Source organism: Clavelina lepadiformis, chromosome 4, assembly GCF_947623445.1.
Source record: "Clavelina lepadiformis chromosome 4, kaClaLepa1.1, whole genome shotgun sequence".
NCBI classification, from domain to species: domain Eukaryota; kingdom Metazoa; phylum Chordata; class Ascidiacea; order Aplousobranchia; family Clavelinidae; genus Clavelina; species Clavelina lepadiformis.
The window spans coordinates 20,021,876-20,044,308 of NC_135243.1; the positions used below are offsets into that span (position 1 = coordinate 20,021,876).

The 22,433-nt window shown below is 35.2% G+C and overlaps 3 protein-coding genes across 3 annotated transcripts; 2 read left to right on the plus strand and 1 right to left on the minus strand.

Moving 5' to 3' along the window:
• Positions 1-1,891: 1,891 nt before the first annotated feature.
• On the minus strand, positions 1,892-6,853 carry LOC143451491 (glutathione synthetase-like). Its single transcript, XM_076952099.1, has 9 exons — positions 6,351-6,853; positions 5,213-5,358; positions 5,047-5,119; positions 4,379-4,812; positions 4,222-4,291; positions 3,897-4,088; positions 3,425-3,506; positions 3,131-3,317; positions 1,892-2,978 (listed from the first exon to the last, which is right to left on the minus strand). The coding sequence occupies exons 1-9, from the start codon at positions 6,471-6,473 to the stop codon at positions 2,855-2,857; spliced, it is 1,431 nt and encodes a 476-aa protein (XP_076808214.1). The 5' UTR covers positions 6,474-6,853; the 3' UTR covers positions 1,892-2,854.
• Positions 6,854-8,816: 1,963 nt separating this feature from the next.
• LOC143453025 (glutathione synthetase-like) lies at positions 8,817-11,642 on the plus strand. Its single transcript, XM_076954177.1, has 9 exons — positions 8,817-8,956; positions 9,050-9,122; positions 9,981-10,092; positions 10,234-10,414; positions 10,513-10,582; positions 10,716-10,907; positions 11,130-11,133; positions 11,244-11,286; positions 11,440-11,642. Exons 1-9 carry the CDS (start codon positions 8,817-8,819, stop codon positions 11,561-11,563), a joined length of 939 nt encoding a protein of 312 aa, XP_076810292.1. The 3' UTR covers positions 11,564-11,642.
• Positions 11,643-13,929: 2,287 nt separating this feature from the next.
• LOC143451490 (glutathione synthetase-like) lies at positions 13,930-19,127 on the plus strand. The gene is made up of 10 exons (XM_076952098.1): positions 13,930-14,070; positions 14,364-14,527; positions 15,555-15,700; positions 15,794-15,866; positions 16,101-16,534; positions 16,633-16,702; positions 16,833-17,024; positions 17,415-17,496; positions 17,604-17,790; positions 17,941-19,127. The coding sequence occupies exons 2-10, from the start codon at positions 14,405-14,407 to the stop codon at positions 18,062-18,064; spliced, it is 1,431 nt and encodes a 476-aa protein (XP_076808213.1). The 5' UTR covers positions 13,930-14,070; positions 14,364-14,404; the 3' UTR covers positions 18,065-19,127.
• Positions 19,128-22,433: the final 3,306 nt, after the last annotated feature.

Here is a 22,433-nt window from a genome sequence, read left to right on the forward strand (position 1 = left end):
AAATCTGGCCTTAGATTTTTTCTAACACATCACGTTTTTGAGATATGATATATGCACACGACAACCCTTAATTGTCATTTCAGCTAATTTTGGCTGTGCAGAACAAAACATTAGATGTAATCAACACAGTAATTGCTAGTGAAAATAACAGCATTATCACATTGCACAATTTAACACAACCCAGGATGATTAAACCAAACCAAAATAGCATTGTATCCCCTCAAAAGTGTTTTATACACTTGCTATTTCGAGCATGTTCAGTGTCAGTTTCACGCTGGAGAAACTAGCAGTAGTCCCCCATCATGTTAGGGTTAAATCGACCTTTATACCGCGATTCCATCAAAGAGATGTCTTGGTGAAATCTTTCACCATGCTCGTCGCTCACATCACCCAGGTTTGGTGGGAAAAAGTCCAAGTGTGAACGAAGAAAATGCAGTTTAAGTGACATTCTGCAGCCCATTTCGCGATATGATTCCAGCAAATTGTCGACTAGATTCGAGTAATTTTCTGCCCTATAGTTCCCAAGAAAATTTTGTACAATCTGTACAAACGCATTCCAGGCTTCCAATTCAATTGAATTAAGCTTGGATGGAAATACTGGGTCACGGATCAAATCACGTATCTGGGGGCCAACAAATATTCCAGCTCTCAGTTTAGCATCACTTAGTATAGCACCAAACTTTTCTTTTATATGTAGGAATCCATCTCCATTGACATCCATTGCCTTCACAAATTGTTTGATCAGGCCGAGTTTAATATGAAGTGGTGGCAAGTACACTTTGCTGGGATCAATTAGGGGTTGACACTTAACATTATATCTTCCAACAATGTAGTTAGTTCTCATTGGCCATTCGGTTGTGTTATAGTGGTTTGCATCGTCTCGACTGTCCCACAAACAGAGAAAACACATAGGCTATGCTTGGTGTAACCCAACTGCAGTCCGAGTAAAAGTGACACAACTTTAAGGTCCCCACATATGTTCCCTATAGCCTCCCTATAGCCATGGCCAAGTGCGTATAGTCATCGCCAAGAACACTCAAGAATGCATTAATTATCATGTAGAACATTACATTTACAAAATAATGTCAATATTAACCGTACACAATATGCATTGAAGACCAACGATCCGCTGGGAAAGAAAATTGCACAATACCTTATACTGTACTACCTTATAATATAGTGCGAATCAATGCAAAATCTGAATTTCGTGAATTTTCGTATCTTTAAATTCTGACCTGATAGACCAATTCTGATTTCAGATTTGGAATCAGCATCCCAAAGTTAGTCTAGGTAACATATTTTCATATGAGGAATAATTTTGATGTTGCCCAGTGTAATTGGACAAAGAAACAAACAACGTTGGAATACACATTTGGTTTGGCTTACAATTCCAATTGAAACTATAAGTATAGTCGGATAAAGCATTACCTAAAATTTCAAAAAAGTCAAGTCAAGTTTTATTTGGTTAAAGGAAAAACTTCTCCTGCTTTTATACTACACACGAGACCGACGATTTTGCGTGTAACGAAACAAGCTTTACCCTTAGTACAACTCAAGTAGTTGTGCTACCTTTTAACACAAAATGCAATACCGTCCGACTGAGAGTGTATCGAGATCAACTACAAACTGCAGTGTATGCACTGCAAACTTTAAAAGATACTAATACCTGCTTATAAAACTATTTATTCTTTGCTTTTAAGAATAAATTTAAAACAATCTTCATGGTCAATGCACAAAGCGCTTAACAATGGAAGGACTTTGAACGGACAAGATTAAAACTCTGGAGAAGTGTTGAAAAAACAAAAAGAATTTGAAGAAACTCTAAATGTTTTAAGAGGTGGAAAGAACTGATGGAGAACAATACCATGTATGTATGTGTTGCGAACTATGTTCTTCGCGTATTGTATGGTTGCTTATCGTCGTGTTTTCGTTTGAAGCGTTTTGACCAATTAGCACCTTTTGCTTGTTTGTTCTTGGCTATTTTGATGACATGGTTTGGCACCCTCGTCAAATATAAAGGTTGTGCGCTTTTTAAGGGGATTTTTGTCGGTGTCTGGCTGTGATCAATTAAATGAGGATTTTCAAAGGTCTTCGGTATATTTTATTAGCTTGACAACGTTATACAGTATATAGTTACTCACAGTTAAGGGTGTAGCGTTTCACCGTGAACGTGGAATTAAACCTGGCTTCATGAACGAAAAAATTCTAGTTACATATGTGACGATAATTATGATAACAATAGTTAATAGATGTGTAACCAAGATTTTCTTTAACTAGGAAACTTCCCGCTCTTACGGCTAGTCCATTAGCCCGCCTATGCTCTTCTAACTTTAATTAGAATTACATTTCTTAACTTCTGCGTGTGCAGAATAAAAACAAAGGTATTTGCATCCCTTCAATAAAAACAACTGTCTTTCTTATATCAAACCAAAATTAGAATGACCAGTCAAACCTTGGTCACCAAACCATAGTACCATCCACCATCATTAATCAACGAGAAAAAGGATTCGCGGGTAGCGTGACATGTTTCGGGGAAGAGTTGTAGGGAACAAAGAAAAACGTGTACGTGTATCTACATCTACAATTTGCTAAAAAACGATAAAAAGGGTCACAAGTACCACAAGGGTAAAATATTACTACACGATAACAAACTACACCGCAAACTAGTGCCTTAAAAATTGGATTTTATAACATTAAAATGCAATGCTTCTAAAATCGGGGCGTAAAAGTATTTCCGTGACAGATGTAATAAGTTTTTTTTAAGGTTTGCAAGGTATCTGTAAGAGGCGATGCTATAGATTTTGTGACATGCAAATCGCTAGTTTGTGTTACTACACAGTTGTAAAAGCTGATTTCAGACAAGAAATGGTGAATCCATTACGGCTAGGCCGCTACCAATACCTCCATCATTATGTTCGTGGGACTTTGAACGCATAAGATGATCAGCAGAATAATTTTCAATAACATCATTTCCTCGACTGCAAAACAAAAACTTGAGTTAGACAAATTTTGTTCACAAAGAACAATGCTTCAAAATTTCAATTATTCCTTTCCTACAAAATGTTTTATTGGTGTCACCCGAGTTACAATAATACCTTGAGCAATACAAAGGCATAATAACAAAACTTACGCCAGTATTACACCAAATGTTCCCAACTCGCTTATAGCTTGTACTTTTTGGTGACCACTCGCAGTAACAAATATATTATCGAATGGTTTTGGGCAGATTTTTTCCATCAAAATATAAGCACATCGTCTTTCATCGTTGCCAATCTCACTAAGTAAAGTCACTATGTCTTCACCATAAATGTTGTTCCCTTAAGAGAGTATTAAACAAAAGCTTTTCTATGCAGTCAGGTGGTTGATAGAGAAAATACTTTGAAACTTTTCTAATCGATTAAGACAACTGTTTTAAAAGTTTCACCTCCTCCTTCCCGCTGTGGTTTTAGAACGTAAAGGTCAGGATTTGTGAGAGCCATTCGCACAGCATTGTCGCCATCAGAATTCTGTTAAGTGAAACAACTACAGTATATAGTTCTGTCTACGTCATAAAGTCTGAACGTCAACATCAGCAGCAACAGGAAATACAAACAAGCAATAAAACAAAAGTTTCGGCAAAAATGAAAAAAAGGAAATCAAAAGCAATGTATAATGAAAAAATTAAGCCTTTCTATTTAAATATAAAAAGAGAGATGCTAAGTTCGGTGATCAAAAATGAAGCATAAAATATGAATGTAGATTTTTATACAAAACAAATTTACAAAAACATTCTTTTTTACTTTACTTAAAATAGATTTTGCAGAATGTAATTACATTATTTTAAAATTGCATCAAATAATAAAGAATATCTATGATTTTACTTGGTTTTTGTGAAAAAAACATTGAAATAAATTTACCATTTCTAACTCATAGAATTCAGCAAAAGTGTTCCTTATTTTTTGAACAACATCGACGTCATCAATAAATCTTTCAAGAGCATCGGGTTTTGCCAGCACTTCTTGCATCTTTTTGCATCCGGCAAGTTGGTAGCCAATACTGGGACAAAGTATGGCACGACTCATTTCGACTTTGAGGCGAACATCCCAGAACTGCAATCGTGTTTAAACATATTAAGAGTTTGCTACAACTTACAGAAATATTAAGTTTTTAACAGCAATGTATAAAATAGATTTATGTTATGTGAAAGTTTCTTTATATACAATAATGTTTCTAGACAAGTACCTTTTCATCGATGTAATCGTCTGCAGTGAAACCAAACCGAAAGTAAACAATGGCAACTTCTTCGTCGTCACTATTGTGAAATATCAAAAATATACAAGACATCACGCGTGTTCATTATAAATTTGTGGATATACTGTAATTCGATAAATGCACTCACACAAAAAGCTTGCCATCTGGTGACAGTGCGATGCTTGCAATAAGCTCCCAACATGTCTTTCTTCTCACTATGATGTGTTCATCGAGGTCATAAATTGCATATTCCACAGCCCGTTGATCAAAAATATTTGGTTTATTTTCGTTGTATAGGATTAAGATAATAGCATTTGGGTTGCCGTAATCTTTCCAAGCGGTCAAAAATCCATGGGCAATTCTACTTAAGCTTTCATTTTTAGGCAGATGAGCAGTAAGTTCTTTCATTTTTGCATATTGTAACACATCAGAATGGACAGAACTCAGTCCACTGCCAAGTTTTATACCACCTGAAGCAATGGTATTTATTTCAATTTGCTTGGGATTGAAAAATTCTTTTCCGCTCTTGTCGACAACACATTCAAACATGTAATCAGATCGCAAAATCCCGAAATCTAACCTCTAGGCAAAAATACAATAAAGCAAATTAGTTTTTTTCAAGATTTATAATATGATATTACACTTTACAATTTTTACACGGTGGCACAGAATATTTACCAGTAACAAGCCACACGTTACATACAGTAGATGTTTTAAGATAGTCGTTATGAAGCTGGGGAAAACGTTAAACAAAAGTCCATGGCAAAACTCAAAAACTTTCTGCCAAATTTGAAAGTCATCACAATGGGTACATACTTGTTTATCAGATGCCTTTGAAGCTTTGTAAATATCATATAGCCTCTTGGTGAAATCATCAACTTTGATAACACTATGAAAATGAATAACAGCTTTAAATATCGTGGAGTTTGTAAGAAATGAGCAATAAACGCTAACGAAAAGTTACTTAACGTCTCACTCTCACTTCTTAAAAGCAGATGACATAAATTCATCGTCTTGGCTAACATCATGTATCAACTTATTGATGTGAGGTTGTAAAAATGTCAAGAGTTGAAATCCATCTTTGGGGATAGGTGAAGGTAACAAAGAACATGGAACAAACATGTATGTCTACAAGCAACAGAAAACCAACAAGGTAACAGGTTAGGTATTTCTGCCCAACCCAAGACTATACCTCTTAGTTTTATTTAATGCATAATACTGTAACTGAATTGGTTGGACACCCTTAATTCAAATCTTGAATCATTAAAATATTCATAATTTAATGCGTTAGCAGTAAAGATACTTGTAATTGCATGATGAAGCAAGTATTCGTTAACCGAAAAAAGATCTTACGGTATATACGAAAACAAGAATGCAAATTTGCGTAACAAGCAATATAAAGACCTAACTTGCAAACAAGCTTTCCGTTTTTTAATAAGCATAGGGCATTGCAAGATTTTGAAATTTTCACTAACCCAACTTGCAAATCTTGAAAATATGCCTCACTCTTGCTGTTATAGAACTTTGTATGACGGTATTATTACAAGAATACAGTTCAAGACGTTTCAAGTCGGCCTACAGACGTATTCTGCTGTTTTCTGTTGGCTCGTACCAAAAATGTAAATGACACTCAACATATCACGCTGTGATGAAACTTATAATTTTTAAACTACGAGCGATTTTGTGGATAACGATTCAAAGATCACGTGTCCTGTTATGTTTGTTTTTGAATATTGCTTTCGTGCCTTTGTGGTCAGTCCATAAAGTGGGTCAACCACGCTCTTTATTGGATGCAGACACGCGGAGCTAAAGTATGGGTATATTACGGCAGCACGCATTATTCTTAGTAAACCTCATTCCAAAACACTAAGTTATCAGTATTGTAAAATATGTCAATATATGTAGCCTATATGTCAACATATGCAATATAAGCCAAAATTCGCAAATGGTTTCAATGAGTTTCAACAAGTTGTTCGTTTTTCCAATAAACTTTTATTTAAGTTATTTTGAAATTTATGATGATAGGGGTGGTGGTGAATATAAACTTGAAAACGCTGTACTGTTAATATCAACACTCCGTATATTGGCATCATGAAACAAACTATTGTTAAAATACAAACCTTTGTTGGTGATTGGCCATCTCTTTTCCGCATAACAAGTCCTTTTGAAACGCAAAGGTCCCGTGTACAATCCACCAAACTGTTGATATTTTGTTTTTCCAGTTTGGAACACAATGAAAACATGTTGCTTTAAATGCAAGGACTTGCACAATACTGTTAAGTTTCTGTCATGTATTTAACAGAAAATCTTTTATTTCTTGAAAATCTCTTATGCAATGCAAGTCGTAAGCAGTTTGTAGCCCCCACAGCCAATAGCGCAAAATAAACGATAATACTTTTAAAGCGATAAAACTTATTTGTTGGGGCGATGCCTTCATCTAGTGTTGGTATTAGTATTAACATGTAATGCGACTAATATAGGCTCTCGTGCGTTTCTTAAGTCATGCAGTACTAGCAAATGAAACTTAACTATCACTTAAAACATCTACAAGGAATAGGAAAACTTAATTTTACTTTTAACAATGTACATGTCCATATTTTTACTCCACATGGTGTCTCATCGAATGATCATCATTCCTGGCAAAACATCAAACTTCTACTCTGACACTTTCATTTCTCGTAAGTGCTTTTCAAAAAGTTGCTGTACGTTTCGTTTTTCACATGTTACATTTATATTAAACTGACTGCAAATAAGCTAAGCCTATCGGACTCCTAACACTGTCGTTGCAGGAAATCGTATGGCTTCAATAAGAAGCACCCGGAAATGATGTCAAAATTTTCAGTTATACCGGAAAGATATTTTCCTGCTAGATAAGGCGCAACAGTTAAAATGTGTCTTATTCTAAACACGACCATCTATACACATTCAATAAGAATATCGCTTCAATAAGAAACGCCCGGAAATGATGTCAAAATTTTCAGTTATACTGGAAAATTATTTTCCTGCTACATAGGCGCAATAGTTAAAATAGTGTCTTTAATCTTTAGTCCAAGATTTTGTTGTTGTTTTAAATTACAGTGAACAGCATGAAATGCGGTGGGGTCAATATGCATTTACGTACATTTTGAATGATCATTGGACTGAAACGTAAACCTTTAAGTTAAGAGAGTGACTATTTCACCGAAAGTAGGTCACGCAGCCCATAGATACAGATAGGCAGCTATGTTGGGACAGTGGTTCTCAACCTTTCATGGGGCGTGGCCCCCTTATAGTTACCCTCAAAATCCGTGCCCCCTTGCACATCAATAAAATATGCAAATTGTTGATTGCAAAACACTTTTGTACTTCACTACTACATTTGCAGTAGCTGTCGAGCCGTAAACTTTGCACGGCAAGCATAAGCACAAAAACGTGAGAAACTTGTGTCCCGCTTTGCCTCGACTTCTCTTACTACTACACTATAGCTCAATAGTGAGGCATCTGCTCGTGGCCCGCTGAGAAAGACCCCATGGCCCCCGTTTGAGAAACCCAGGGTTAAAAAAATTGTTTTGCAAAAGCTTGATTTTAGTTATCTAGGGTTTCATTAAACTTAGATTTAGATTAGAAGGTAGATTTGCATTTTTTTATAACATCTAACTTAGGTTAACAAGAAACTGTGAAAAAGAGCTTTGAACGCACGATTTTTTTCCGGTGAAATTGTGGAAGCCTTAAGTTAACGTAACGTGCAAACGCACATGTAGGCCTACAAACTTCTCCAGATGTCAAAAACATTCCTTTCTATCCGATTTTAAAGCATTTTTATTTCTTACGCTTTAGGTTAAAGGTATTCTGACATCACAATGTTACAGAAAACAACCAAACGCGTTGCAATGACAAACCCATGAAGCCTGTAGTAAAGGGAACATGGGCAATGGCCATTTTACTAGCAACCGTTCTAGGTTTCAGGAGGTTTGTATTTGAGTTACACTGTGTGACCAATAAACAAAAAGCATTACAACTGGCCGCCGTTGTATGTATAAGACCAAACCAACCACAGCAAACTAGATTTTTGTTCTAAGGATAAAGAAAAACAGTTTCAGTTTCATTTAAACATGTCATATAAGATGCGGAAAATCTACTTCGTTGTATATATTTCCTATGACAAGGGTGGGAATCAGTTCGTGTCAACTTGACCTGGTGAAGGCCAGGTTACTGCATTTTGCATTTCATTAACAGGAGAAACAAAATATCACAGAAATATCGTTTTTCCGAAAGCAAATCTTTTTGTGTAAACTCATTTAGATTAACGAGACATACTTGTTCCATTATTTTTATTAGGTTTGTATGAAAAGTGCTGCCGGTTGGCATACACTACGCAGCAGTACTCATCCAGTGAGCTGTCCAGTGATCAAGATGAGGATCAAGACCTTTTATCATCGTACAAGACTTGAAAGTAGTGGTCTTGCATCTTGGTAACATTCCTCATCTGGATGCAATCAACTCAGTTACAGTATTATGCATTAAACAAAACTAAGAGGTATAGTCTTGGGCTGAGCAGATATACCTAACTTGTTACTTTGTTGGTTTTCTGTTGCTTGTAGACATACATGTGTGTTCCATGCTTATTGCTACCTTCACCTATCCCCAAAGATGGATTTCAACTCTTGACATTTTTACAACCTCACATCAATAAGTTGATACATGATGTTAGCCAAGACGATGAATTTATGTCATCTGCTTTTAAGAAGTGAGAGTGAGACGTTAAGTAACTTTTCGTCAGCGTTTAATGTTCATTTCTTACAAACTCCACGACATTTAAAGCTGTTAATCCCTTTCATAGTGTTATCAAAGTTGAAGATTTCACCAAGAGGCTATATGATATTTACAAAGCTTCAAAGTCATATGATAAACAAGTATGTATCCATTGTGATGACTAGGGCAACCAAAAGTCAATATGGTCAATTTTTTTTTACCTGCTCAGAATGCTATGAAACAAGCACAAAACAAATTTCAGCTTTCTACGACGTGTGGTATAGAAGTTATTAGGTCAGATAAAGTCAAAATGTTACGTTAGGTCAAAATACGGTCAAATTGTTTCGTTAGGTCTTTTTTTTAGGTCAAAATCTATTAAACTTGTAATTTTGTAACCATTTTGTAATATTATTCTTCCGTTTTTCTCTTTTCTTGTACCGCAAACAATTCCAGTCCCGCAAATTTTACTTAGAACCAAAGACACAAAGAGAGGGAAGGCTTTTCAGCGCGTTTGGTGACGTCACGATGTGACAGCATTGCATTTGAAACTGCAAGTTGTCAATCTTAATACGCAGAAACGAAAAAAAAGTCAACACTAGAAAAGCATTTTGTCATTTTTAAATGCAGCTTTAGATTAGAAAGTTGCTGTAGACAGTGTAGAGACTATCAGTATAGCGTTTTTCAAAATAAGGTAAAAATTTAAACGTTTTAGGTCAAAATAAGGTCAAAATGTAAACTTTTTAGGTCAAAATAAGGTCAAAATGTAAACTTTTGTAAACAAAATGTAAACCCTAGTGATGACTTTCAACTTTGCAGAAAGTTTTTCAGTTTTGCCATGTAGGCTACTTTTGTTTAACGTTTTCCCCAGCTTCATAACGACTATCTTAAAACATCTACTGTATGTAACGTGTGGCTTGTTACTGGTAAATATTCTGTGCCACCGTGTAAAAGTTGTAAAGTGCAATATCATATTATAAAACTTGAAAAAAACTAATTTGCTTTATTATATTTATGCCTAGAGGTTGGATTTCGGGATTTTGCGAACTGATTACATGTTTGAATGCGTTGTCGACAAGAGCGGAAAAGAATTTTTCAATCCCAAGCAAATTGAAATAAATACCATTGCTTCAGGTGGCATAAAACTTATAAGTGGACTGAGTTCTGTCCATTCTGATGTGTTACAATATGCAAAAATAAAAGAACTCACTGCTCATCTGCCTAAAAATGAAAGCTTAAGTAAAATTACCCAAGGATTTTTAACCGTATGAAAAGATTACGGCAACCCAAATGCTATTATCCTAATCCTATGCAACGAAAATAAACCAAATATTTTTGATCAACGGGCTGTGGAATATGCAATTTATGACCTCGATGAACACATCATAGTGAGAAGGAAGACATGTTGGGAGCTTATTGCAAGCATCGCACTATCACCAGATGGCAAGCTCTTTGTGTGAGTGCATTTATCGAATTACAGTATATCCACAAATATGTTAAATATTCATAAAGAACACGCATGATGTCTTGTAAATTATTGATACTTCACCATAGTGACGACGAAGAAGTTGCCATTGTTTACTTTCGAGTTCTTTACACTGCAGACGATTACACCGATGAAACGGTACTTGTCTAGAAACAATAGTGTATATAAAGAAACTTTCACATAACATAAATCTATTTTATCCATTGCTGTTTAAAATCTAATGTTTTTGCAAATTGTAGCAAACTCTTAATATGTTTAAACACGATTGCAGTTTTGGCATGTTCGCCTCAAAGTTGAAATGAGTCGTGCCATACTTTGTCCCAGTATTGGCTACCAACTTGCCGGATGCAAAAAGATGCAAGAAGACCTGGCAAAACCCGATGTTCTTGAAAGATTTATTGATGACGTCGATGTTGTCAAAAAATTAAGGAACACTTTTGCTGGATTCTATGAGTTAGAAATGGTAAATTTATTTCAATTTTTTTTCGCAAATGCCAAGTAAAATCATAAACAATCTTTATTATTTGATGCAATTTAAAAATAATGTAATTACATTCACCAAGACCGATTTTAAGTAAACTATAAAACAAGGTTTTTGTAATTATTTTTTTGAATAAAACACTGCATGGTTTTTGCTTAATTTTTGATCACAAAACTTAACTTCTAACTTTTTACGTTTAAATAGAAAGGCTTAATTTGATGATTATACATTGCTTTTGATTTCCTTTTTTTCATTTTGGCCGAAACTTTTGTTTTATTGCTTGTTTGTATTTCTTACTGCTGCTGATGTTGAAAAAAGTACAAGTTATAAGCGAGTTAGGAACATTTGGTGTAATACTGGCGTAAGTTTTGTTATTATGCTTTTGTATTGCTCAAGGTATTATTGTAACTCGGGTGACACCAATAAAGCATTTGGTAGGAAAGGAATAATTGAAAGTTTAGTAGCATTGTTTTTTGTGAACAAAATTTGTCTAACTCAAGTTTTTGTTTTGCAGACGAGGAAATGATGTTATTGAAAATTATTCTGCTGGTCATCTTCTGCGTTCAAAGTCCCACGAACATAATGATGGAGGTATTGATAACGGCCTATCCGTACCGGATTCACCATTTCTTTTCTGAAATCAGCTTTTACAACTGTGTAGTAGTTACACAAACTAGCGGTTTGCATGTCACAAAATCTATAGCATCGCCTCTTACAGATACCTTGCGATCCTTAAAAAAAAAACTTATTACATTTGTCACGGGAATATTTTTACGCACCTGTTTTAGAAGCATTGCATTTTAATGTTATATAATCCAGTTTTTAAGGCACTAGTTTGCGGTGTAGTTTGTTATTGTGTATAAAATTTTACTGTTGTTGCACTTGTGACTCTTTTTATCGTTTTTAGCAAATTGTAGATGTAGATACACGTACACGTTTTTCTTTGTTCCCTACAACTCTTCCCCGAAACATGTCACGTTACCCGCGAATCCTTTTTCTCGTTGATTAATGATGGTGGATGGTACGATGGTTTTGTGACCAAGGGTTGACTGGTCATTCTAATTTTGGTTTGATATAAGAAAGACGATTGTTTTTATTGAAAGGATCCAAATACCTATGTTTTTATTCTGCACACGCAGGAGTTAAGAAATAGAATGCTAATAAAAGTTAGAAGAGCATAGGCGGGCTAATGGACTAGCCGTAAGAGCGGGGGAAGTTTCCTGGCTAAAAAAAATCTTAGTTACACATCTAGTAACTATTGTTATCATAATTATCGTCACATATGTGACTAGAATTTTGTCGTTCATGAAGCCAGGCTTAATTCCACGTTTACGGTGAACCGCAACCCCCTTAACTGTGAGTAACTATATACTGTATAACGTTGTCAAGCTAATATAATATACCGATGATTTTTGAAAATCCACATTTAATTGATCACAGCCAGACACCGACTAAAATCTCCTTAAAAAACCGCACAAATTTTTTTAGTTTGACGAGGCTATCAAACCATGTCATCAAATTAGCCAAGAACAAACAAGCTAATGGTGGTAATTAGTCAAAACGTTTCAAACGAAATCACGACGATAAGCAACCATACAATACGCGAAGAACATAGTTCGCAACACATACATACATTCAAGATATTTTTTTTAATCTATCAGTTCTTTCTACCTCTTAAAAAATTTAGGGTTTCTTCAATTTCTTTTTGTTTTTTCAACACTTCTCCAGAGTTTTAATCTTGTCCGTTCGAAGCCCTTCCATTGTTAAGCGCTTTGTGGATTGACCATGAAGATTCTTTTAAATTTATTCTTAAAAGCAAAGAATAAATAGTTTTACAAGCAGGTATTAGTATCTTTTAAAGTTTGCAGTGCATACACTGCGGTTCGTAGTTGATCTCGATACACTCTCAGTCGGACGGTCTTGCATTTTGTGTTAAAAGGTAACACAGCTACTTGAGTTGTACTAAGGACAAAGCTTGTTTCGTTACACGCTAAATCGTCGGTTTCCTGTGTACAATGAAAGCAGGAGGAGTTTTTCCTTTAACCAAATAAAACTTGACTTGACTTTTTTGAAATTTTAGGGAATGCTTTATCCGACTATACTTATAGTTTCAATTGGAATTGTAAGCCAAACCGAAGGTTTATTCCAACGTTTGTTTGTTTCTTTGTCCAATTATACTAAATGTATTCTACATTCTATTAAAAGATTTATGAAAAGTAGACTAGCCGTCTTTCAATTACTGCAAAGTTTTTGATTTTGATTTGCAGTCGAATGATTAATTAATTATCCTTTGAGTTTGGTCGGGCTATTATAGCTACAATACGTACATGAAGACTTCCTTTGGCAGTGCATTGTGCTTGATATAATGTCATTCCATGTTACATTTATAGGTTATTATAATACAGTAGGTCAAGTTTGTAACAGTTTTGACATCACATTGCCATTTATTGCAATACCGACTTCACCCAGTCGGAAATTTATCTTTGACCATACTATGTGAAATCGACTGCACATGTTAAGAACAAAGTTGGCCCAAGGTACGTCCGCCATTCAACAACCACACTTATATGTAAGAAGCAGGTCAGGAATTTTGACAATGTGCAATGATTGGCCCAAGTATGACTAACCGATCGTAAGCCTTATATTACCATGCAAGAGCCTTAAATACTTCTTAAAACTGCTTTATAACTGTAAAAAAATCGTTTAGTTTGAGCAATAGAACTGAACATATTTAACGATTGAAGATATAATTACTATCGGTGATTATGTTACATTTTAAATGATTTGAATGTGTGTAGATGGTCGTGTTTAGAATAAGACACATTTTAACTGTTGCGCCTTATCTAGCAGGAAAATATCTTTCCGGTATAACTGAAAATTTTGACATCATTTCCGGGTGCTTCTTATTGAAGCCATACGATTTCCTGCAACGACAGCGTTAGGAGTCCGATAGGCTTAGCTTATTTGTAGTCAGTTTAATATAAACGTAACACGTAAAAAACGAACGGTACAACAACTTTTTTGAAAAGCACTTACGAGAAGTGCATGAAAGTATCGGAGTAGAAGTTTGATGTTTTGCCAGGAATGATGACCACTCGATGAGACACCATGTGGAGTAAAAATATGGACATGTACATTGTTAAAAGTAAAATTAAGTTTTCCTATTCGTTGTAGATGTTTTAAGTGATAGTAAGGTTTCATTTCTAGTACTTCATGGCTTAAGAAACGTACGAGAGCCAATATTAGTCGCATTACATGTGTTAATAATACTAATACCAACACTAGATGAAGGCATCGCCCCAACAAATAAGTTTTATCGCTTTAAAAGTATTATCGTTTATTTTGCGCTATGGGCTGTGAAGGCTACAAACCGTTTACGACTTACATTGCACAAGAGATTTTCAAGCAATAAAAGATATTCTGTTAAATACATGACAGAAACTTAACAGTATTGTGCAAGTCCTTGCATTAAAAGCAACATGTTTTCATTGTGTTCCAAACTGGAAAAAGAAAATGTCAACAGCTTGGTGGAAAGTACACGTGACCTTTGCGTTTCAAAAGGAATTGTTATGCGGAAAATAGATAGCCAATCACAAACCAAGGTTTGTATTTTAACAATAGTTTGTTTCATGATGCACATATACGGAGTGTTGATATTAACAGTACAGCGTTTTCAAGTTTACATTCACTACCATCATTATCATCTAAAATTTCAAAATAACTTAGATAAAATTTTATTGGAAAAACGAACAACTTGTTAAAACTCATTGAAACCAGTTCCGAAAGTTGGCTTATATTGCATATGTTGACATATAAGCTACATATGTTGACATCTTTGACAATACTGATAACTTAGAGCCTTGGAAGGAGGAGAATAATGAGGAGGAGCTAATAGGAATAATGAGGAATTACTAAGTATAATGCGTGCTGCTGTAATATACCCATACTTTAGCTCCGCGTGTCTGCATCCAATAAAGAGCGTGGTTGACCCACTTTATGGACTGACCACAAAGACACGAAAGCAATGCTCAAAAACAAACATAACAGGACACGTGATCTTTGAATCGTTATCCACAAAATCGCTCGTAGTTTAAGATTTATAAGTTTCATCACAGCGTGATATGTTGAATGTCATTTACATTTTTGTACGAGCCAACAGAGAACAGCAGAATACGTCTGGAGGCCGACTTGAAACGTCTTGAACTGTATTCTTGTAATAATACCGTCATACAAAGTTCTATAACAGCAAGAGTGAGGCATATTTTCAAAATTTGCAAGTTGGGTTAGTGAAAATTTCAAAATCTTGCAATGCCCTATGCTTATTAAAAAACGGAAAGCCTGATTGCAAGTTAGGTCTTTATATTGCTTGTTACGCAAATTTGCATTCTTGTTTTCGTATATACCGTAAGATCTTTTTTCGGTTAACGAATACTTGCTTCATCATGCAATTACAAGTATCTTTACTGCTAACGCATTAAATTATGAATATTTTAATGATTCAAGATTTGAATTAAGGGTGTCCAACCAATTCAGTTACAGTATTATGCATTAAATAAAACTAAGAGGTATAGTCTTGGACTGGGCAGAAATACCTAACTTGTTACTTTGCTGGTTTCCTTTTGTTTGTAGACTTACATGTGTGTTCCATGCTCTTTGCTACCTTCACCTATCCCCAAAGATGGATTTCAACTCTTGACATTTTTACAACCTCACATCAATAAGTTGATACATGATGTTAGCCAAGACGATGAATTTATGTCATCTGCTTTTAAGAAGTGAGAGTGAGACGTTAAGTAACTTTTCGTTAGCGTTTAATGCTCATTTCTTACAAACACCACGACATTTAAAGCTATTAATCCCTTTCATAGTGTTATCAAAGTTGATGATTTCACCAAGAGGCTATATGATATTTACAAAGCTTCAAAGGCATCTGATAAACAAGTATGTACCCATTGTGATGACTTTCAACTTTGGCAGAAAGTTTTTCAGTTTTGCCATATACTTTTGTTTAACGTTTTCCCCAGCTTCATAACGACTATCTTAAAACATCTACTGCATGTAACGTGTGGCTTGTTACTGGTAAATATTCTGTGTCACCGTGTAAAAGTTGTAAAGTGCAATATCATATTATAAAATTTGAAAAAAACTAATTTGCTTTATTATATTTTTGCCTAGAGGTTAGATTTCGGGATTTTGCGCTCTGATTACATGTTTGAATGCGTTGTCGACAAAAGTGGAAAAGAGTTTTTCAATCCCAAGCAAATTGAAATAAATACCATTGCTTCAGGTGGCATAAAACTTGGCAGTGGACTGAGTTCTGTCCATTCTGATGTTTTACAATATGCAAAAATAAAAGAACTTACCGCTCATCTGCCTAAAAATGAAAGCTTAAGTAAAATTACCCAAGGATTTTTAACCGCTTGGAAAGATTACGGCAACCCAAATGCTATTATCCTAATCCTATGCAAAGATAATACACCAAATATTTTTGATCAACGGGCTGTGGAATATGCAATTTATAACCTCGATGAACACATCACAGTGAGAAGGAAGACATGTTGGGAGCTTATTGCAAGCATCGCACTGTCACCAGATGGCAAGCTCTTTGTGTGAGTGCATTTTTCGAATTACAGTATATCCACAAATATGTTAAACATTCGTAAAAAACACGCATGATGTCTTGTAAATTATTGATACTTCACCATAGTGACGACGAAGAAGTTGCCATTGTTTACTTTCGAGTTCTTTACACTGCAGACGATTACACCGATGAGCAGGTACTTGTCAAAAAACAATATTGTATATCAAAAAAGTTTCACATAACATAAATCTATTTTATCCATTGCTGTTAATCAAATGTTTCTGCAAGTTTTAGCAAACTCTTAATATGTTTAAACACGATTGCAGTTTTGGGATGTTCGCCTCAAAGTCGAAATGAGTCGTGCCATACTTTGTCCCAGTATTGGCTACCAACTTGCCGGATGCAAAAAGATGCAAGAAGTCCTGGCAAAACCCGATGTTCTTGAAAGATTTATTGATGATGTCGATGTTGTCCGAAAAATAAGGAGCACTTTTGCTGGATTCTATGAGTTAAAAATGGTAAATTTATTTGAATATTGTTTCAAAAATGCCAAGCAACGTCATAAATAATCTTTATTATTTCATGCAATTTGAAAATAATGTAATTACATTAAGCAAGGTTTATTTTAAGTGAAATCAAAAACAATGTTTTTCTTAATTTTGTTTTGTATAAAACATTGCATTCATAATTTATGCTTCATTTTTGATCACCAAACTTAGCATCTTATTTTTTATATTTAAATAGAAAAGCTTAATTTGCTATTTGTCATTGCTATTGATTTCCTTCTTTATCATTTTTGCTGAAACTTTTGTTTTATTGCTTGTTTGTATTTCCTGCTGCTGCTAAACTTGATGTTCAGACTTTATGACGTAGACAGAACCATATACTGTAGATTATACACTTAACAGAATTCTGATGGCGACAATGCTGTGCAGATGGCTCTCACAAATCCTGACCTTTATGTTCTAAAACCACAGCGGGAAGGAGGAGGTGAAGTCTTTGAAACAGTTGTCTTATTCGATTAGAAATGTTTCAAAGTATTTTCTCTATCAACCACCTAACTACATTGAAAAGCTTTTGTTTATTTCTCTTTTAAGGGAACAACATTTATGGTGAACATATAGTGACTTTACTCAGTGAGATTGGCAACGATGAAAGACGATGTGCTTATATTTTGATGGAAAAAATCTGCCCAAAACCATTGGATAATATATTTGTTACTGCGAGTGGTCACCAAAATGTACAAGCTATAAGCGAGTTAGGAACATTTGGTGTAATACTGGCGTAAGTTTTGTTATTATGCTTTTGTATTGCTCAAGGTATTACTGTAACTCGGGTGACACCAATAAAGCATTTTGTAGAAAAGGAATAATTGAAAGTTTTGAAGCATTGCTTTGTGAACCAAATTTGTCTAACTTAAGTTTTGTTTTGCAGACGAGGAAATGATGTTATTGAAAATTATTCTGCTGGTCATCTTCTGCGTTCAAAGTCCCACGAACATAATGATGGAGGTATTGATAACGGCCTATCCGTACCGGATTCACCATTTCTTGTCTGAAATCAGCTTTTACAACTGTGTAGTTACACAAACTAGCGGTTTGCATGTCACAAAATCTATAGCATCGCCTCTTACAGATACCTTGCGATCCTTAAAAAACCACTTATTACATCTGTCACCGGAATATTTTTAGAAGCATTGCATTTTAATGTTATATAATCCAGTTTTTAAGGCACTAGTTTGCGGTGTAGATAGTCATTGTGTAAGTTGGTAATATTTTGAGACTTGTGACCCTTTTAATCGTTTTTAGCGATTTGTAGATGTAGATACACGTACACGTTTTTCTTTGTTCCCTACAACTCTTCCCCGAAACATGTCACGTTACCCGCGAGCAACGGTGGATGGTACAATGGTTTGTTGACCAAGGGTTGACTAGTCATTCTACGTTTTGGTTTAATATAACAAAGACGGTTGTTTTTATTGAAGGGATGCAAATATCTTTGTTTTTATTCTGCACACGCAGGAGTTAAGAAATAGAATGCTAATAAAAGTTAGAAGAGCATAGGCGGGCTAATGGACTAGCCGTAAGAGCGGGAAGTTTCCTGAGTAAAGAAAATCTTGGTTACACATCTAGTAACTATTGTTATCATAATTATCGTCAAATAAGTGGAGAATTTTGTCGTTCACGAAGCCATGTCTAATTCCACGTTTTCGGTGAAACGCTACACACTTAACTGTGAGTAACTATATACTGTACTGTATAACGTTGTCAAGCTAATATAATAAACCGATGATCTTTGAAAATCCACATTTAATTGGTCACAGCCAGACAACGACCAAAAACCCCTTAAAATAGCGCACAACCTTTATATTTGACAAGGCTGCCAAACCATGTGATCAAATTAGCCAAGAACAAACAAGCAAAAGTTTCTAATTGGTTAAAACGCTTCAAACGAAAACACGACGATAAGCAACCATACAATACGCGAGAAACATAGTTTGCAACACATACATACATGGTATTTTTTTTATCCATCAGTGCTTTCCACCTCATAAAACATTTAGAGTTTCTTCAATTTCTTTTTGTATTTTCAACACTTCTCCAGAGTTTTAATCTTGTCCGTTCGAAGCCCTTCCATTGTTAAGCGCTTTGTGCATTGACCATGAAGATTCTTTTAAATTTATTCTTAAATGCAAAGAATAAATAGTTTTACAAGCAGGTATTAGTATCTTTTAAAGTTTGCAGTGCATACACTGCGGTTCGTAGTTGATCTCGATACACTCTCAGTCGGACGGTCTTGCATTTTGTGTTAAAAAGTAGCACGGCTACTTGAGTTGTACTAAGGACAAAGCTTGTTTCGTTACACGCAAAATCGTCGGTTTCCTGCTATGGCCAAAGATAAATTTCCGACTGGGCGACGTCGGTATTATAATAAACGGCAATGTGATGTCAAAACTGTTACAAACTTGACCTACTGTATTATAACAACCTACAAATGTAACATTGAATGACATTATATCAAGCACAATGCACATGTACGTATTGTAGCTATAATAGCCCGACCAAACTCAAAAGATAACACTGGTCAACACGATTTTTTATGCCAAAGATTTGACAACGATTTTAGGCTAATTTGGGGTCGCTGATTTCAAAAATGGCAATCATTTTTCTCAATTGGCTCTAGTTTTTGAGATATTTAGATTTTTCACTTTCGGAAATTCCACTCATATCACACATAACGCAGTACTAGGTTTCAGGTCTCAGCCAACTGTAATACACTTGGACAATAGCCAGTAATATAATCAAATGCATAAATATCACAATACTAAATCAATCAGTGCGTAATAAGTCTATTTTTATATATAGTTGCTGGTGAATCGCTTTTTGTATGACTTTTTTTATGGCGGACGTCAGTACAATAATGCTGAAAACACCAACATTAGTCTGCCATCATGTTTTTCTCCCATCTGCCCTGGTATCTTTCTTCCATCACCTTTATGTCCTGATGAAATCTCTCCCCTTGTTCTTCAGAAAAATCTCCCAAATTGTCAGGAAATTTATCCAAATGGCTGTGGAGATAGTGCACTTAAATGCTCATATTTGCCCCTACCTGTTGGTAGGCCTCGAGCATATTTTCCACCAGCTCTGGATAGTTTTCTGCTTTGTGGTTTCCAAAAAGTTCTTCGCCACAGACACAAAACAGGACCAAGCTTTGAATTCCACATTGTTCATGCTTGTTCCAAATTTGAATGATTGATTAATTTGCGAATTTGAGGCCCATCAAAAATGCCTGCTTTCAATTTTTCGATTGTCAGTTTTGGAAAACGTCTACAAAAACTTTTACAACAATCACATTTGCCTGACATGGAGAGGTGGTAAAATGATCTTCTTTCTTTGAAACAAAGGTTCTTTAATCACATTTGCTTTACCTACTTTCAGGTCTTCTCTTGTGAACCATGCCTTTTTACCCAGTGCTGGATTTTTGCCCTGCTGTCCCACAAGCACATAAAGCAGGGATAATTAGTTTATCCACTTTGCTGCCCAAGCAAAAAATTTCACCATCTTTAAGTCAACACAAATCGACCACTGGTGCTCAGCATAGCAGATCTTCCGTACAACTAATTGGACGTTTTCATACTCTTCTTTCAGTTTTGTAGAGATGCATAGCAGTTGCCATTATGCAACAGAATGCATTTCAAACTTCTGGTAGAGCTGTCTATAAACAATCGCCAGTCTTCTTGTTTGTAGTCTAGGAATTTTCATTTTGAGGAGAAGTCCAGTTATATCATTTCAATATACAAGGTCTGCATCTTGACTGAAGAAGGAAGGAGTTCCTCTTCTCTAGTCCGGTAAGCTGTTATCTTTGCATCCGCCTTTAGACAGTTCTTCTCCTTCAGTCTGGAAGCTGAAACCTCAGATGCTTCTTTTGATAAGTTAAGGTCTCTGATAAATTCCTTTTGTGTGAACTGTTCGAGAGTGGAAGAACTTTCTTTGTAATCAATAAAACTGTCACCATTTGCTTCACTATGTTTCCTTTCATGCTTTTCCTCAATATCTGTTTCTTGAAAATCTGGTACTGATGTAAACGCAGGTACGGGAATGCTTTTGCAGTGCTCAACCGGTCGCCTTACTAACTAGTTTTAAGAAGAGTAACGCTTTATACACCTGCAACTCGAAAGAAGCAAACTTGTTCAAGGTCAGCGATTCTTGCCTTCAGTGCATTAAAAATTTCAAGAAATCAGGAGAAATTAGCGCATTTTTATCAGTACATCAACAAATAAGGCAGGTTTATTTAATAAGAATCACAATTGAGTCTATTCTGAGGTTTCAACCCAAACGCAAACAATGATGTGATAGCTAAAACACTGTCACTAATGCCAGAAATAGTGAAAAATGCTGAAATAAAGAAAATGACTATATCTCGAAAACTAGAACCAATTCAGCAAAACCAATGCTAAATTCGGAATCAGCGACCTCAAATTACCCTAAATCCGTTGAAACATCGCTGGCAACTAAAAAAAAATTTTTTTTTGTTGGGCAGTGATAATTAATTAATCATTCGACTGCAAATCAAAATCAAAAACTTTGCAGTAATTGAAAAACGGCTAGTCTACTTTTCATAAATCTTTTAGTAGAATGTAGAATACATTTAGTATAATTGGACAAAGAAACAAACAAACGTTGGAATAAACATTCGGTTTGGCTTACAATTCCAATTGAAACTATAAGTATAGTCGGATAAAGCATTACCTAAAATTTCAAAAAAGTCAAGTCAAGTTTTATTTGGTTAAAGGAAAAACTTCTCCTGCTTTCATTGTACACAGGAGGCCACCAATTTTTCGTGTAACGAAACAAGCTTTGTCCTTAGTACAACTCAAGTAGCTGTGCTACCTTTTAACACAAAATGCAAGACCGTCCGACTGAGAGTGTATCGAGATCAACTACAAACTGCAGTGTATGCAGTGCAAACTTTAAAAGATACTAATACCTGATTATAAAACTATTTATTCTTTGCATTTAAGAATAAATTTAAAAGAATCTTTATGGTCAATGCACAAAGCGCTTAACAATGGAAGGACTTCAAACGGACAAGATTAAAACTCTGGAGAAGTGTTGAAAAAAAAGAATTTGAAGAGACTTTAAATGTTTTAAGAGGTGGAGAGAAATGATGGAGAAAAAAGTCCATAAATGTACGTGTTGCGAACTATGTTCTTCGCGTATTGTATGGTTGCTTATCGTCGTGTTTTCGTTTGAAGCGTTTTGACTAATTAACACCTTTTGCTTGTTTGTTCTTGGCTATTTTGATGACATGGTTTGATAGCCTTGTCAAATATAAAGGTTGAGCGCTTTTTTAAGAGGTTTTAGTCGGTGTCTGGCTGTGACCAATTAAATGTGGATTTTCAAAAATCATCAGTATGTTTTATAAGC